Source organism: Chlorocebus sabaeus, chromosome 25 (assembly GCF_047675955.1).
Source record: "Chlorocebus sabaeus isolate Y175 chromosome 25, mChlSab1.0.hap1, whole genome shotgun sequence".
In the NCBI taxonomy this organism is placed as follows: Eukaryota; Metazoa; Chordata; class Mammalia; order Primates; family Cercopithecidae; genus Chlorocebus; species Chlorocebus sabaeus.
The window spans coordinates 31,834,262-31,849,871 of record NC_132928.1 but is presented as its reverse complement, the minus strand read 5'-3'; the positions used below and the strand labels follow the sequence as shown (position 1 = coordinate 31,849,871).

Here is a 15,610-nt window from a genome sequence, read left to right as displayed (position 1 = left end):
CCTAATACAATACAATTTTATTAACTTTGGTCTTCATATTGCACATTGGATCTCTAGACTTGTCCATCCTATATATCTGCTATTTTGTATCCTTTGACCTACCTTGCCTCATTTCCTCTGCCCCTAACCATGGTAACCACCGTTTCATTCTCTATCTCTGTGTATCTGAGTATTTAAAAATATACATTCTACATATAAGTGAGATCATGCAACATTGTTCTTCCTGGGTCTGATGTGTTTCATTTAGCATAATGTACTCCAGGCCCATCTATGTTATAGCAGACAGCATTATCTCCCCCTTTTTAAGGCTGAATAATATTCCATTGCACATATGTATACACACTACATTTTCTTCATCCATTCTTCTGCTGAACTATTATAAGACCCAGCCATCCCTCTTCTGGAAAAAAGATAAAATCACCACCTTGTAAGGACATCTACCAGCTTGGCAGTAGCTCACACCTGTAATCCAGGGCTTTGGGAGGCCAAGGCAGGAGGATTACTTGAGGTTAGGAGCTCAAGACCAGACTCCACAACAGAATGAGAACCCATCTGTACAAAAAATGTAAAAATTAGCCAGACATGGTGACATATGCCTGTAGTACTGGCTACTCAGAAGACTGAGGCGGAGGATCCCTTGAGCCCAGTTCCAGGCTGCAGTGAGTTATAATTTTGTCACTTCTTTTTACATTTTTTTTTTAATTACTGAAGCTTCACTTTAACAAATCTTACCTGTTTAATACTATAATTATACTTTTTTAAAAAAGAAAGGAATTTAGCAACAATTATTAAACCCATAATACCCTACACAATTTCCATTCCTTTTCTTTAAAATCCATCTGAGTACCTTTATCAGTTTAACAATTCAACAAATATTCACTGAGCACATATTACAGGTCAGACACTGTTTTAGGCTCTGAGTAAACAAAATTAAACGCAACAATCCCCTGCCAAGGCAAGTTACACTGTCGCAGAGAGATTCTTTATCTTCTTCATCAGATGCAACTATTTATACCAAAAGCAAATTACTCTTAATTATTCACACAAGATTTAGAATATGAACTAAAACTCCAATTAACTTTAGAAAAAGATAACCACCTGACACCCAATTGTCTCTCCCTCTATTACCTCACAACTAATCTCCCCACTTCTCTACTGTTCCCTAAGCAATGAGCTGAGTTAGGTGCCTTCTTCATACTTCAGTGCTATATGCACTATACAACCTCTACCACAGCCTTTACTACTCTTATAATTATTGACTTGAAATTGACACTTCCCCTTCAAGAATGCCATCTTAATTGCATTTAATCTGTGCATGACACACCATTGGCACTCAGAAACACTCACTGAAGGAATGAGAGGGCTGAATACTTCCTATGGTGTTTAAGCTCTTCTTCTGATGTCTGTTAAGAATATCACAACAATTCTGATCAAGCCTAGAATCAGGGATTTGCTAAAATGAGTGGCTTTTTAAAGTTGCTGCAGAAGATTTCACTGCTATTAGAAAAACATGACTGTTCTAAAGGTAGCACAGCATAATTGTTAGGAGCTCAGGCTCTAGTACCAGAGACAAGTTCAAATCCTAGTCTTACCTCTTAAGTTTGTGTGCTTTGGGCAATTTGCTGAACCTTTCTGAGCCTCAATTTTCTTATGTTTTGAAAAGAATAACAGTCTGTAAATTTTATAGTTGAAGTGAAGATAAATGGAAGATGTAGGCTCTTGGCACATTTTGTGACATATTATAAATGCCAAATAAATAGTTTCTATTACTCTTTATGTAGAACATCTAACTGAAAGCCTAATCAGAGAAAATAAATTGAAAAATAAGGTTCTGAAACCATGACATTATAGCTTTAGTTCATTAACTAGGCACTTTAAGCAACAAAAACAAGTCTTTATGAAGTTCACTGAATTAATACTCTGACTAAATATAGACTTACTAAAGTTGTTAATCACAATTACAAGAGTATCAATACATATGGTGGAAAAATAGTAAAATGAAACCAGAATTTGGCAGTTACAGGTACATTTGACCCTTAGTCAACACATCTTTCCATTAAAACATTGCTTCTCTTTAACTGATTTGAGTTTACAAAGTTTTCTTTAAAAACAAAATGTTCCCTTAAAAATACATAATAAAAAATAAAAATAAATGTTTCCCTGAAGGCTGTCTATCAGTTGTTCACACCTCACTGTTAATTAATCAGATACATACTTCAAGTAACACCAATGTACTTAAAAGAAATTGTTGAAAAGTGGTGAGAAGAGAAGAGGGGTAACCTTAGTGGAGCAGGCCTATATAATGCTCATTGTGAGAATTTTTAGTCACCAGGCAGCATGATGATAATGACACCTACAAGGTGACAGCAGAGGGGATCCAGGAATTGTAAAAGGCATCAAAGCAATTCCCCCCACACTCCATGGGATTACACTAAGTGCTCTTTAAGGAAACTCAAGTTCTGTTACTCTACTTTTCTCTTACTCAACGTCATAAGAATTAGTACCACAATCTCCTAAATAAATACTTCTAAAAGGTCAAGTCAGGACCACCTTTTAGCAAGTTCCCCCACAAGGCCAATGACTGACCTATCACAGAAACGTGAACCAAGACATTACCTTCTATAGATAAAATTAAATTACTACTTGAAATAAATCAAGAGTTTGAAAGTGGGAAAAGTTTTTCAATGTTAAACATTAAGCTTATTTCCAGGGAAGAAAGATTATTTTGGAAATGATTAAAAATCAAAGAGCTCAAATGTGATATTCTCATTGTTACCTAAAATACCATGGCCATCTGCGTAAAGCACTCTAAACATGTCTATTGCTAGTATTATATGAACACTTTAAAATGTACACTGTACACAGTAAATTATTATCCTCTAACTTGCAAATAAAACATGAAAATTTAGAGAAAAAGAATATATTATCTGAGCTTAAGAAAAATCTGAAAATGAGAGAATATTATCAAAAGCACATCAGGAACATATCACCTTGAAAGTCAAGAAAACAGTTATAAGAAAAAACCTGAACAAACTCGCACTGTGGCAACACAGCAGTGACCAAACAACAGTCTTAAAGCATACCACTGCCGGGCGCGGTGGCTCACGCCTGTAATCCCAGCACTTTGGGAGGCCGAGGCAGGCGGATCACAAGGTCAGGAGATCGAGACCACGGTGAAACCCCGTCTCTACTAAAAATACAAAAAACTAGCCAGGCGAGGTGGCGGGCGCCTGTAGTCCAGCTACTCAGGAGGCTGAGGCAGGAGAATGGCGTGAACCCGGGAGGCGGAGCTTGCAGTGAGCCGAGATCGCGGCCACTGCACTCCAGCCAGGGCGACAGAGCGAGACTCCGTCTCAAAAAAAAAAAAAAAAAAAAAAAAAAAAAAAAGCATACCACTGTGAAATCCGCAGGAGAGGCCAAGCAGCCTCTCACATTTAACAGTGGAAATCACGAACATCAAAAACCAAGAGGTCACCTTAGATTAAAGTGGCAAAAATAAAGAACCTGTAAACAAATGGAACTACCTAATGAGAAGGTGATAACCAAACCATTAAAATGTAAACTTTGCAACACACCTATGAAAGCAATAATCAACAAATATTGAACAGTGAAATCTGATTTGCTTTTTACACTTGCAGGCAGCTATGTGAAGGAGGATGTAATGCCCCAAGCCATATATAAAAGTACATATATTCTCAACTATTTTCTATATAAATCAAGAAGGGCATAACCCAAGGACATGGTTCTGAAGAATCACATTACATTTTGTTCCTGGCTAGCAGTATAAAAGAATACAACAGTTTCATTTTATTTTTTTTTAATAGAGATGGGGGACTCGCTATGTTGCCCAGCCTGGTTTTCATCTTCCGATCCCAAGGGATTCTCCCACCTCTTCCTCCCAAAGTGCTGGGGTTACAGATATCAGCCACCATGCCTGGTCACAGTTTCATTTTCTTCAACAATTTAGCTTATATAGTTTGGATTACTCTAATTTATCCTAGTGCATCTGAATTGAGAGAGTTCTTAAATGAACACAAAGTTACAGCAAAAACAACTATCATGGTAACTACATTTTACTCAGACTTTTTCCATGTTGGACAATAATGCAATACCTCCTAAACTACTTTATTATCTGTATGATTCATCAAGGTTCTAAATGTTAGAGTTTTGTTGGGTTTTAGTAGGTATGAAAGGTTATAGATGGGTTTTAAGATAAATTCACAAACATTATATATAGCAACTGTTCTTATAAATCTTTTGGTATGAGGAGAGGAAAGGAGACATAATAAGCACTGAATGAAAAGAGCTTGAGGATGGGGTATTCCAAAATAGCCCATTCCAAGACATATATGGACTTCTGTTTCTAATACCCCTGTACTGTCACATCAGCACACACTTAAAATCACTCCTACAGCAGTTCTCTGGGGATTAATTTAATCAACATTCATTTATTCAATGGCCAAGCATTAAGTTAGGTCCAATTTACTTTTATTTTTTATTTTTTAGAGACAGTCTCCCTCTGTTGCCTAGACTGGAATGCAGTGGTACAATCTCAGCTCACTGCAATCTCTCTCCACCTCCTGGGCTCAAGCGATTCTCCTGCTTCAGCCTCTCAAGCAGTTGGGACTATAGCCGCTTGATACCACACCCGTTAATTTTTGTATTTTTAGTAGAGACAGGGATTCACCATGTTGGCCAGGCTGGTCTCAAACTTCTGACCTCAAATGATCTACCCGCCTCCGCCTCCCAAAGTGCTGGAATTACAGGTGTGAGCCACTGCACCCAGCCCCAGTTTCTTTTATTCATTCCATAAATATTCATTCAACATGTCAGATATGTTAAGTTTTTTCTTAAGAATACAAATTAATAAGTTGTGGTTCATGAAGAACTTACCTCAAGCAGGGCAAACATACATTTAGACATATCAATATGTCTCTAAACGACCACATTAAACATATCTATAAGAACACAATAAGTGCTAAAATACCAAACAGAAGCAAAATGTTGTATAGTCTAGTGTAGAGAGTATCACTATAGACGAAAAGTTATCAAACGCAAAAAAGTAAGTTTAGAAATACCTTTCTTGTGCAGGGCATGGAGGACATTAAGAATTCTTTGGCTTAAGGTTCTAATTTAACAAAAAAGCGAAAGGCAGTTAAACTGTTAACATAAGTTGCAGATAAGAAAAATTGGTAATTCGATACTGGGTTGGATAGGCAAATCAAAGTAGAAAACTGGTAGCAAAGAAGAATTTGTTCCTAAGAGAAACTGTTCTAGGTAAAAAGAAAGGAATAAAGAAAACAAGACTTGCTAAAGATGTTTTAAAACTACTATTAAATAGCCAGAACTATTAGATCAAAGATTCACTAAATATGAAGATGCAAATCCTAAAAATGAAAAGTGATAGGGAGGGAAATGGGATGAGTTAGGGTCTGCAACCACAAAGAAAAAACTCAATAATTGTTTTAGGTGGGATTACATTGGATTCATTAATTTTAGGGAACACACTGTATTTCCATTTGGAAAAAATTACTTGTACCACATACAGCTTATACTCAAATATTTCCTCACATGATAAAACCACCTATACACATGAAGTCACTATGCAATGGGAGGCAACAGAGCAGTAGTTAAAATACAGACTCTGGACAGACTACCCTGGGCAAGTTTCATCATTTCTCTGTTCTTCATTCAGTTTCTTCATGTGCCAAATGGTAACAAGCACTTCCTATATCGTAAGATTTTTGTGAGGCTTAAATAGTTAGTACATGAAAAATACCCAGAATTGTGCCCAGCACAGAATAAATACGACATACTAGCTGCTGCAGCTGCTGCTCCTCCTCCTCCTTTTCCTCCTCCTCCTCCTTTTCCTCCTCCTCCTCCTTTTCTCCTCCTCCTCCTTTTCCTCCTCCTCCTCCTCCTCCTCCTCCTCTCCCTACTACTGCTCCTATTACTACCTGGAATAAACCATCAACAAAATAAAAAAAGAGAAAGCTAGAGTACCAAGGCCACTTCCCAGAAGAGAAATGCTTAGAGGCATCCCCAATCTTTTATTGAGGAAAAGTTACTTTTCATTTCCCTGAAGATTAAGTCACTTTGGGGAAGGTAGGGACAGTATGGTAACAATGACTTCTGTTAACAGAATTGAGGAGAGGCCATCACTGCTGGCTGTACTTCCCTTCCTGCTGGAAGGAAGACAGACAACAAAAAGAAGAACACTAGCAATTATCTTGGAGATCTACCAGGAAGAGCATTAAGATCTCAATTTTGGCACTTCACTCTTGGACAGCTGGAGCAGAAGTTACTGGGAGGTTGTTCTGCCAGGTGTAGTTGTTCTACACTTTAAAAAAAAAAAAAAAAAAAAATGCCACAACCAGTCTGTCAGACACGACCAGAACAAATTCTACTAACACGTAGGGGACACTATGGGGAAATACTACCAACCCCTCTCATGGCATTGTTTTAGATTTGTAGAGTGCTCCATATGAAACTAACAAGCTATTTTCCAGAATGTTCTGAAATGTGTTGTTCTCCAAAAAAAAAAAAAAAAAAATCAACATTATGCCTCTGAAACAAGTACAAATAGCAGTAGATCAGATAAACATCACAATCTTACCAGAAGAATTTTATCAAGTTATGTTTTAAAAGCTAATGTCATTTCACACTGTTAACTAACATTTAATTAACAACATGTCTCTGAAGATACTTATCTAAGTTATTCAGGACAAAGGAAAGCATTTAGACTTATCCATTAAAAATGAACAAGAGAAGCATGCCAAATACCTTAACATAGTATCACCAATCTTAGTATAAACCAAATTTACTCTAAATATATTTTCTATTTGATCAGTCATCAAAAAATAAATATTCTGAGAGTTTTTTTTTTCTTTTTTTTTTATTATTATTATACTTTAAATTCTAGGGTACATGTGCATAACGTGCAGGTTTGTTACATATGTATACTTGTGCCATGTTGCTGTGCTACAAAGGCATTTTAATTGATTTCTCAACATCTATTCATTGCCAATTTAAATAAATCAATCACGATAGTCTTGCCACCCACCCCTCTACCTCTACCCCACCAGTGATAATTTCAGGAATTGTCAGGCCCATGCCAACTTAGGCTACCAGGATCTAAGGAAAGGCTTTCTAGGGGATTTGGAAAAAGAAACTTTCTGACTCTAAATAGAGAAATTTAAAGCCAGTATCTGTCACCCCCCAAGTCACAAACAAAAAAGCAGAGTTCCAACTTCCACTGACAGTCTTATAACCACAAGGAATCTAAGCCCTCCAATGACACCATTACTGTGAGTGGCAGAAATGAGAAGCAGAAAGCACCTGGATGTTTGATGACTTCTTGTATGAACTATATCAAGTTTCTCTAGTTTTTCTATTATTTAAACCAACCTTATGTTTGTACTCCAAAGCAACCTAATTAATGCATTTTGTTTTCCAAGTCTATTACTATTTAAGAATTTCACCCATGCTCATTTAATGTTAGCAAAGAAAAATTTATCATACCTTAAACAAGCACATATCAGAGCCTCATTAAAACAAATAGGTACTAACAGTTAAATAGGAGGATTCCAATAACTTTTAAAATAATTTTCATATATTTTTCTATTTAAGATTTAGCTATAAAGTAGAACATTGATAAAATATTACAGAAACATCAATCTCTCAATTTGGCAAAAAAAATTTATTTTCATAGCCCTCTTATAGTTATTGATTTTATTATTTATAGTTACTATTTTATCATTTATTATTTATTATAGTTATTGATGATAGTTATTACTTGTTAGATCTTAAAATATTAGCCATGTTCATACTATTTAAGTCATAATAAAAGAAAGGTTACTGCTTCTTAACAGGTCTGAGTTTAGTCTTTTTAAATATCTTTAGAATTTTCTGCCAATTAACCATATAGAATGGATTATTTGCAGCCTACAGAGAAGCCAACATTATTTAACCATTTATCATATTTACAACTTTACCAGGCTAGATATAAACTGTTAAAATACAAATGAAGATGTTTCTAAAAAATAGTGATTTAAATAACAACAGCAAAAAGACAAGGTATAATATTAAAGCAGGGCAGAAGCAGAAGATACAAACTGGAATAACTAGTTCATGAAAAGTGGAAAAGAGGAAAAGAGGAAGAAGGGAGTAAACCACTCAAAAGTCTTTATAAAAAGGTTACAATCTCTCTGACGCATGCATAGACTGGCTGTTATATAAGGCAAATTGATCTTTTAACAAGATCACTTTAAAACACATTTAAAATTAGAAAATCCATATTTTCCAAATGAAATTAGCTTGTTGTGTGAGATATATATATGTATATGTATACATATATATACACATATGTACATGTGTGTATATATATATACATATACACTTTTTTTTTTTTTTAAAGACAGAGTCTCACTTGGTCACTCAGGCTGGAGTATGGTGGTGCTATCTCGGCTCACTGCAACCTCCACATCCCCGGTTCAAGTGATTCTCGTGCCTCAGCCTCCCCAGTAGCTGGGATTACAGGCATGGGCCACCATGCCTGCATAATTTTTGTATTTTTAGTAGAGATGGGGTTTCACCATATTGGTCAGGCTGGTCTCGAACTCCTGGCCTCAAAGGATCTGTCCACCTCGGTCTCCAAAAGTACTGGGATTACAGGTGTGAGTCACTGTGCCACGCCTTTACAAACAGTATCAGATGAGCATTACTTCACACACCTTCAGTAATGTTGTGGTAGGTATTTTTTAGATTAACTCATACCATAAACACACTATAGAACAGAATTAAATGGAGCTGAAAATATAATGTATCCATTTGAGTATCCATTCTACCTAATATATCCATTCTTTAAAGAGAATCTGGTTGGGCCTCAAAATAATGCAAATGGATAAACTTTACTACATACAGGACAATAAAAGATAACTTCATCAACCAGAAAAGGCTCCCTACAACCTAGGATCACTCCTTGCCAATGGACAAACCTGACCACAGCTGCAGTTCAAACAGACCAGGAGTACAGTAGTAGGGCTGGCGGAGCCAACAATGTGTGACTTCATACTAAAATTAGCCATGCCCATTTCACCACAACTGGGTTGGGCTTCTCTATTTTAAGGTGTGCACCTCCAAATTACTTGAGTATGTAATTGCTGGATAGTTTCTGAAGCTAAAAGTGTCAGCAGACTTTCCTCCAAGGCTTTAGGATGGCCAACCAGTCTCCATAAAACCCCTATGCTTAATCATCATGCTATCCAGGGTCTAAGCACACAGCAAGTAAAGACATATACTGTAAGTATCTAGAAAGACATAGCATGCAAGAACACATTGAAAGAAAATAGGTAAGAAAAGATATTCCTTATTCTTGTCTGCTAACCGTGCCCCCTACCACACACAAGCACAATATACAAAATGGCAAAAGTGGAGGGAAATGATGAAAATCATGACATTAAACTACTATGCTCTCATCTTTTCAGGAAGTTGTACAGAACTGACAGCTGAAACCCTTCCAAGTAATTTCACAGTATCGTTTACCTCCCTCCAAAAGTGCTGTGCTATTGGAGTAAATCCAGCAGAAGGGGCTACTCAGTCTGCATTCTGCATTCTGAAAACATCAGAAGGGAAGCAGTGTAGCTTCCATTGGTACTAGCAGGAGAAAGTGCACTAACGTTTAAAAAAACACACTAAATTTCCAAACATAAATGAAAGAAAATGAAAAGACACGCCCTTTCACCAAAACTAATGATAACTTTATCAATGAATGGTGAAGTTGAGTTGTAAGTTATATGGGCCTAACAGACACCTGAAATTCAAGCTGCACAGATAACATTCATGATTTTTACAATCCCAGGACAAAGACTTGACATCTATTTTATTACCAGCAACTTGAGACACTCAATGCAGGATACACATTTAGTAGTATTATTTTCCTATTAGTATCATGTTCCAGCAGCCCACAATATTAACACTTGCTTTGAGAGATTCAATCAATTATTTTAAGAATTAACAGAACAGGCCGGGCACAGTGGCTCACACCTGTAATCCCACACTTTGGGAGGGCAAGGTGGGTGGATCACTTGAGCCCAGGAATTCAAGACTAGCCTGGGTAACATGGTGAAATCCTGTCTCCACAAAAAATATACAAAAATTAGCCGAGCATGGTGGTGTGCATTGGTAGTTCCAGCTACTCGGGAGGCTGAGGTGGGAGGATCACTTGAGCCCAGGAAGGAGAGATTGTGGTGAGCCCCGATCATGCCACTACACAGCCTGAGGAACAGAATGAGATCCTGTCAAAAAAAAGAGACCTTGTCAAATAACAGAACACAGAAGACACATACCTTCATTTTCAGAGGCATGACATTTCACTTTCAACACCAAGTCAAAGGTTCTGTCTGGATTTGCCCTAAAAGGAAAAAGTTTAAATTAATTTCCTATGACAAATGAACATCTCTACGAAATTTGTATTTTAATTCTAAAACTAATCTTATTTTTGACTCAATACATTTAATGTGACTATATTACTACAGTATAGTAGAAATAACAATGCAAGTGTTTTCTCAATTGAGCAATTTAAAAGAGCTGAGACTTAGGAATTCTGAAACTTGGGGCAAAGCATTTAACCTCTGAGACTGTTTTCCCTTACCTATGAGGCGCCTTGTCCACTTCACAGAATAACAGTGAGGATTATAAATCAAATAGCATATGTGCAAGTACTTCATAAGTACTAAGTGCTACAAAAATGCAAAGTATTGATTTTATCTTATTGGATCAAATTTAAAAGCCAGAGTGTCCTTAAGTGTCATTATACGCTACCAACAGAGTTTGACACAGGCTCTCAGGTTCTCTCCAAAGGACATGCAATGTAAGTGTAAACGATGAATACATGGTCCCACCTGCCAAGTTCTAGATCATCATAAAACATTTATAATGCTCCATGAATGTGATACGTTGCATACACTTTTCTTGAAATGTATTTACTGTACTTAAGCATATTTAAAGTAGCAAACTATCCGTAACTCTGAGGTTAACAAAATAAAAAGTCTTCGTTTTATCTATTATCTTTGGAGAAACTAGCCATCTGCTTCCATGTTAGATTTTCCCACTAGAAACCGTAAGTTTGCTTTGCTTAATTCAGAAGTGATTGACTTTTTTACTAACTTGCCATATTAGCAAAATCTCAAAGCAACATTGGTTCCATTTCAAAAAGTGAACTGAAATCTACTGAAACACTTTTTCTTCATAACATTGCTGTTCAAATCTCTCGTTCCATCATAAGGTAAAAGATTAGGTCTGGTACCACAACGGCCAATGTGTTAATATCTCAGTTATTCCTGCTAACAAGACCTTAGTGACTTTGTACATTGGCTGTATTTAATATGTACTTCCTTCAAGAAATGAATGCCAGCTCTGACTTTAAAAAAAAAAAAAAAAAATTCTTTTTTTAAAAGGTTTTCTTATAAGATATGAATCTGGAAACATAGGAAGTGACAAGACATATAAATTAACTTGCAAATATACATTTTCTCAGCCTTCCCACTATTAACATGTTTCAATGGGAATAATCTGGGCTCAGATGACTTCCTCCCTCTTAAAACAATTAATGTCAAGAAGCATACTATTTTTACTCTCTTATCCTGCCCACTATGATGTCAAACACACTGAAGAAAATAATTCTATTACATAATTTCCCTCTTTCCCTAATATTCTTTAGAATCTCTCTTAGGTGTAAAAGTTAAATATTGACTCAGTTTTACTGCTGTGAAATTCAAACGGCCTTTCACAATAACACAAATATACATGGTATTATTTTAAACTTTGTGAGAAGGAGGTAGTAAAGGGTGGGTAAGCGAAGTAAGAAGGAATTCTTTACAAAGTTAAGTTTCAGAAGAAAAATACAGAACTCATGCCTCTAAGATACCTAGAAACATAATCACCTCCGTTATTAAAATTGCTTTTTCCCTAATCTCCTGAAGCAAAATAGTCGTTGATAAATACTGTAGCGCACACATAAAAACACTCCCTAATTGGATACCGTTCTGCAAGAACCATGCATCTACAGTGCCTGCATAAAGAAACACCAGAGACCAATCTAATTTTATAAGCAGAATCACAAGAAAACATCCAAGACAAAACTAACAGACTTAAGAAAAAACCGGTTATATTAATGCTAAGAGAGCACTCGGAATAATAACCTCTTAACCTCAACGCCGACTCCCTCCCGGACACCACACGCACACAGGCAGCCCCAGGAGAGTCACATCTGACACACTCAGGGGAAGCACGAGAACCCCTCAGCGGCGGTGTCACAGGCCGCCCGGCCTCTCCCTGTCCCCCGAAAGGCGGGCGTCGACAAGGCGCTAGTGGCCACTCAGAGAGGAGCCGCGCCAACCCCGCGGGGCCGGCGACGGAGGATGGGCAGGCTTTGCGGCCTAGCGCCGTCCCGCCGGCCGGCCAGAGGCTTGGGGGCCGAACGGCACCCCCAGTCCGCCCGGCCAACCTCTGCCGCCCTGGCAGCCGGTTGAGCGCGGAGGCGCTGAGGAGCCGAGCTGGCCTGGGAGGGGCCGCCGAGGGACGCCCGCCCCCGACGCGCCCGGGCCCCCCCACTCACTTGATCCTGCAGTCCATGGTTACATGTCGGTGTGGGGCTGTCCGTCCGGCCCCCGCGCGCTGGCCTGGAAGCCCGCAGCCCGGCCGCGCGAGGGTCGCGCCGCCCCCGCCCACGCCGGCGGCCCCACCGGGAAGGAGGCTGCTCACAGCAGCAGCGGCGGCGGCGGGCCCATGTTGGCTGCGCCCCCGGCACTTCCCCGCCTCCCACCCCACCCACCAGAGCCTTTCTGTGACAGCAGCGGCGGCGTCGCCGCCGCCCCCGTCTCCGCCGGTAGCCGCCACCAAAGCTGAGGCCTTTCAGTTCCTGCGACCGGGGCCGCCCGCTGCGGCTCCTGCACCTTCTGCAAATCAGGAAGTCGCCGGGAGGGGGAAGGGGCGCGCGGGGACGCGCCCGGCGGCTTCACCTGGGCCGTGCGGCTCGCAAGTCGGAGACTGTGGAGGAGGCGGGGGCCAGGTCCCCGTGCCCGGGCGGCCAGAGGGTGCAGGGGGAGCGCTAGTGCCTGCCGGTATGGCCCACGTACCGCTTTGCCACGGAGACAGAAAGGCAAGGTGCCCCCTGTGTCCTCAGCATGAACCAACCGGCTTCCTTTCTGGGTCCAGTCCAGATTCCAGGGCGTCGGGGCTGCAACCCCACAAAGGGCTAAGTACCTGGAAAAGTACCTCGACCTGCAGTGTTTCCCACACACGTACACACAGACTTGGGTTCCTCTCATTTCATACTGCAAATTCAGAGCTCAAATTGATGCCCCTGGCTCTTGCGTCACTCCAGCTGTGGCCTGCTTACAGCTCTCTGAAATCCAGAGCTACCCCCTCCTGATTCAGGAATGTTCAGACATGTGCACCTGCTGAATAGCCCTGTCAAGTAGCCAAATGGTAGTGCCCCACTTGCCTGCACATGTGGGAGGCAGACATTCCTGTACCACAAACTGCAGTAATAACCAAGGACTAACTTTTGAACACATGTACATAGTCGCAGGCCTCATAGACTGGCAGTTTAGGCGGGTTCAGGGAGGGCACCACTGAATAAGCGTGGGAGGGGCTGATTTACACAGCCCTAAAGCATATGTGAAGCAGGTTATGTGCACTCTCACCCAGTACGTGCCGTAGGTGTGTGATAGATACTTTCATCGACATTTTACAGATGAAGAAACCAGAGAGTAATGGCAAAGCTGGAGTTCACACCAGGTCTATCTGATGCTGATTATTTACTTCTACCTCATATTGCCTGTCTTCCTCCTCTGCTGTCTCATATTTAGGATCTACTGAGAAAGGTAGAAAAAGTCTTATGATGGACATTCAAATGATTGTGGAAGGCCAGGCTCTTACACAGAGATCTTCTGGGGAAGGCCTTCTCCCAGCTAACACTGCCACCCTTGACACATAGCCACAGTGTTTCTTCCAGAAGGTGGTTACTTCAGACTTTATTCACGCAGAAGTTAAGATGATGAGAGGAAACCAAATGTGGTATGAATGTAGTGTGAGTCATGAGACATAAAAGTCAGAAAAGGAGTCTCAAGAATTAAAAAACTTAGAGTCAGAGAACCTGAAGTTACACTCAGTTATACAACCTTAAACTTTCTTACCAAAATTGGGCACTACTTGGTCAACAAAATGAGAAACAGTGTATAGCCATGGGTGTATTAGTCAAAAATGAGGACGGGCCATAACCGGGAAACCAAAAAAAAAGTGTCTATCATAAAGTGTTGTCATAGCTTGACTTGGGGTGAGACACTTCAGTTTCTCGGTTCCTACATTTGTAAAATGGGAATTATTACTTGTATATCACATGAGCAGTGTGATGTTCAAGTAAAAAAAGGTGCTACAAATTTGTATTATCTTTTGAGAAATTATTCTATGAATTTCAGTTTCACAATTAGGCAAACTATACTACATAAGTTTTCTTTTCCCAAATAAAGATTTTTCTGCATAAGTGACCATACTCCAAAGCCTTGAAAAAAAAATTCGTAAACTAAAAGCCACTTCTGCCTCAAGTGTTACTGAATTTCTCAAACTTCTCCTTTCGTTATAATTAATTAGTTCCAAAGAAAGGAACCCTACTTGGGGTGACCATGTTGAGGACTTTTTAATTTGGTGTGAGGAGATAATAATACAATTGTTTTCCTCATCCACTGTTGGGAATTTTTTTAAAATGACAGTCATACCCTTGCACAGTATAAAATCGTTCTTCATTCCATTTATGTTAAGTATATCAAGGGAAATACTACACATTCACATCCCAAAGCAGATCTTTTCAAGCCAACTTTTAGGCTGACCATAATGAAGAGATTTATCTGTTCTGATATTACCGAAGTAAAAGGGATAGAAACATAGGTGTACATGGTTTACATGCATGAAGTGTTAAAAAAAATTAGAAAACAAATAATGTACACTTATCTTGGTAATAGGTTTAATGAAATCAATGGTATAACTTTAGTAATACTCATTTCATGTAGAACTTCCTATATGACTGATAGAGAAGTGTACAAAGGGCAAACCTTCAAATTAGTCTTAAATCTTCCCAAGATTATATTTCAGCAATGCTATTTCCTACTCGACAATTAATACTAATAGTTTTCAGGACCATACCAGTCAAAGAACATAGTCTGTATTGTTGTCGAAGAACATGGTCTATAAGTTATTAATTTTTTAAGTGTTTCAAGACTTAAATGTTGTATGTGGTTTGTAAAGAATATATATTCTGCAGCTTTGGGGTACAGTGTTCTAAATATATGTCCGTGATCAAATACGATGATTGTGTTGTTAACATCTTCTACTACTGAATTTGCATCTGCTTGACATAATTCGGTTAATGGGAGAGATGAGTTTAAATTTCCTAACATGATGGTAGATTTTTCTATTTCAGCCTATAGTTCTTTCAGGTTCTACCTTACACAGTTTGGGGCGGTGTAATAATAGACACATCAATTTATAATTTCTATATCTACCTAATAAATACAACCGTTCATCATTATGTTGTTACTTTCTTTACCTCTAA

General features: G+C 39.0%; 1 protein-coding gene across 8 annotated transcripts in view; it reads right to left on the bottom strand.

Annotated features, from left to right (window-relative positions):
* The window catches only part of DENND1B (DENN domain containing 1B), a 277,082-nt gene extending 263,696 nt beyond the window's left edge, over window positions 1–13,386 (bottom strand). For 2 of the 8 annotated variants that reach the window (XM_007989064.3, XM_037985771.2), the window contains exons 1-2: window positions 13,137–13,382; window positions 10,347–10,411 (exon numbers count right to left, since the gene is read on the bottom strand). In XM_007989064.3, coding sequence (XP_007987255.3) covers window positions 10,347–10,411; window positions 13,137–13,186 — 115 coding nt within the window. In that variant the 5' untranslated portion in view covers window positions 13,187–13,382. Of the gene's footprint in view, window positions 1–10,346; window positions 10,412–12,200; window positions 12,552–12,616; window positions 12,995–13,019; window positions 13,106–13,136 lie in introns of those variants that run through there. The other 6 variants (XM_073011651.1, XM_037985770.2, XM_007989071.3 and 3 more) reach the window with 6 other exon arrangements.
* Between the last annotated feature and the right edge of the window lie 2,224 nt (window positions 13,387–15,610).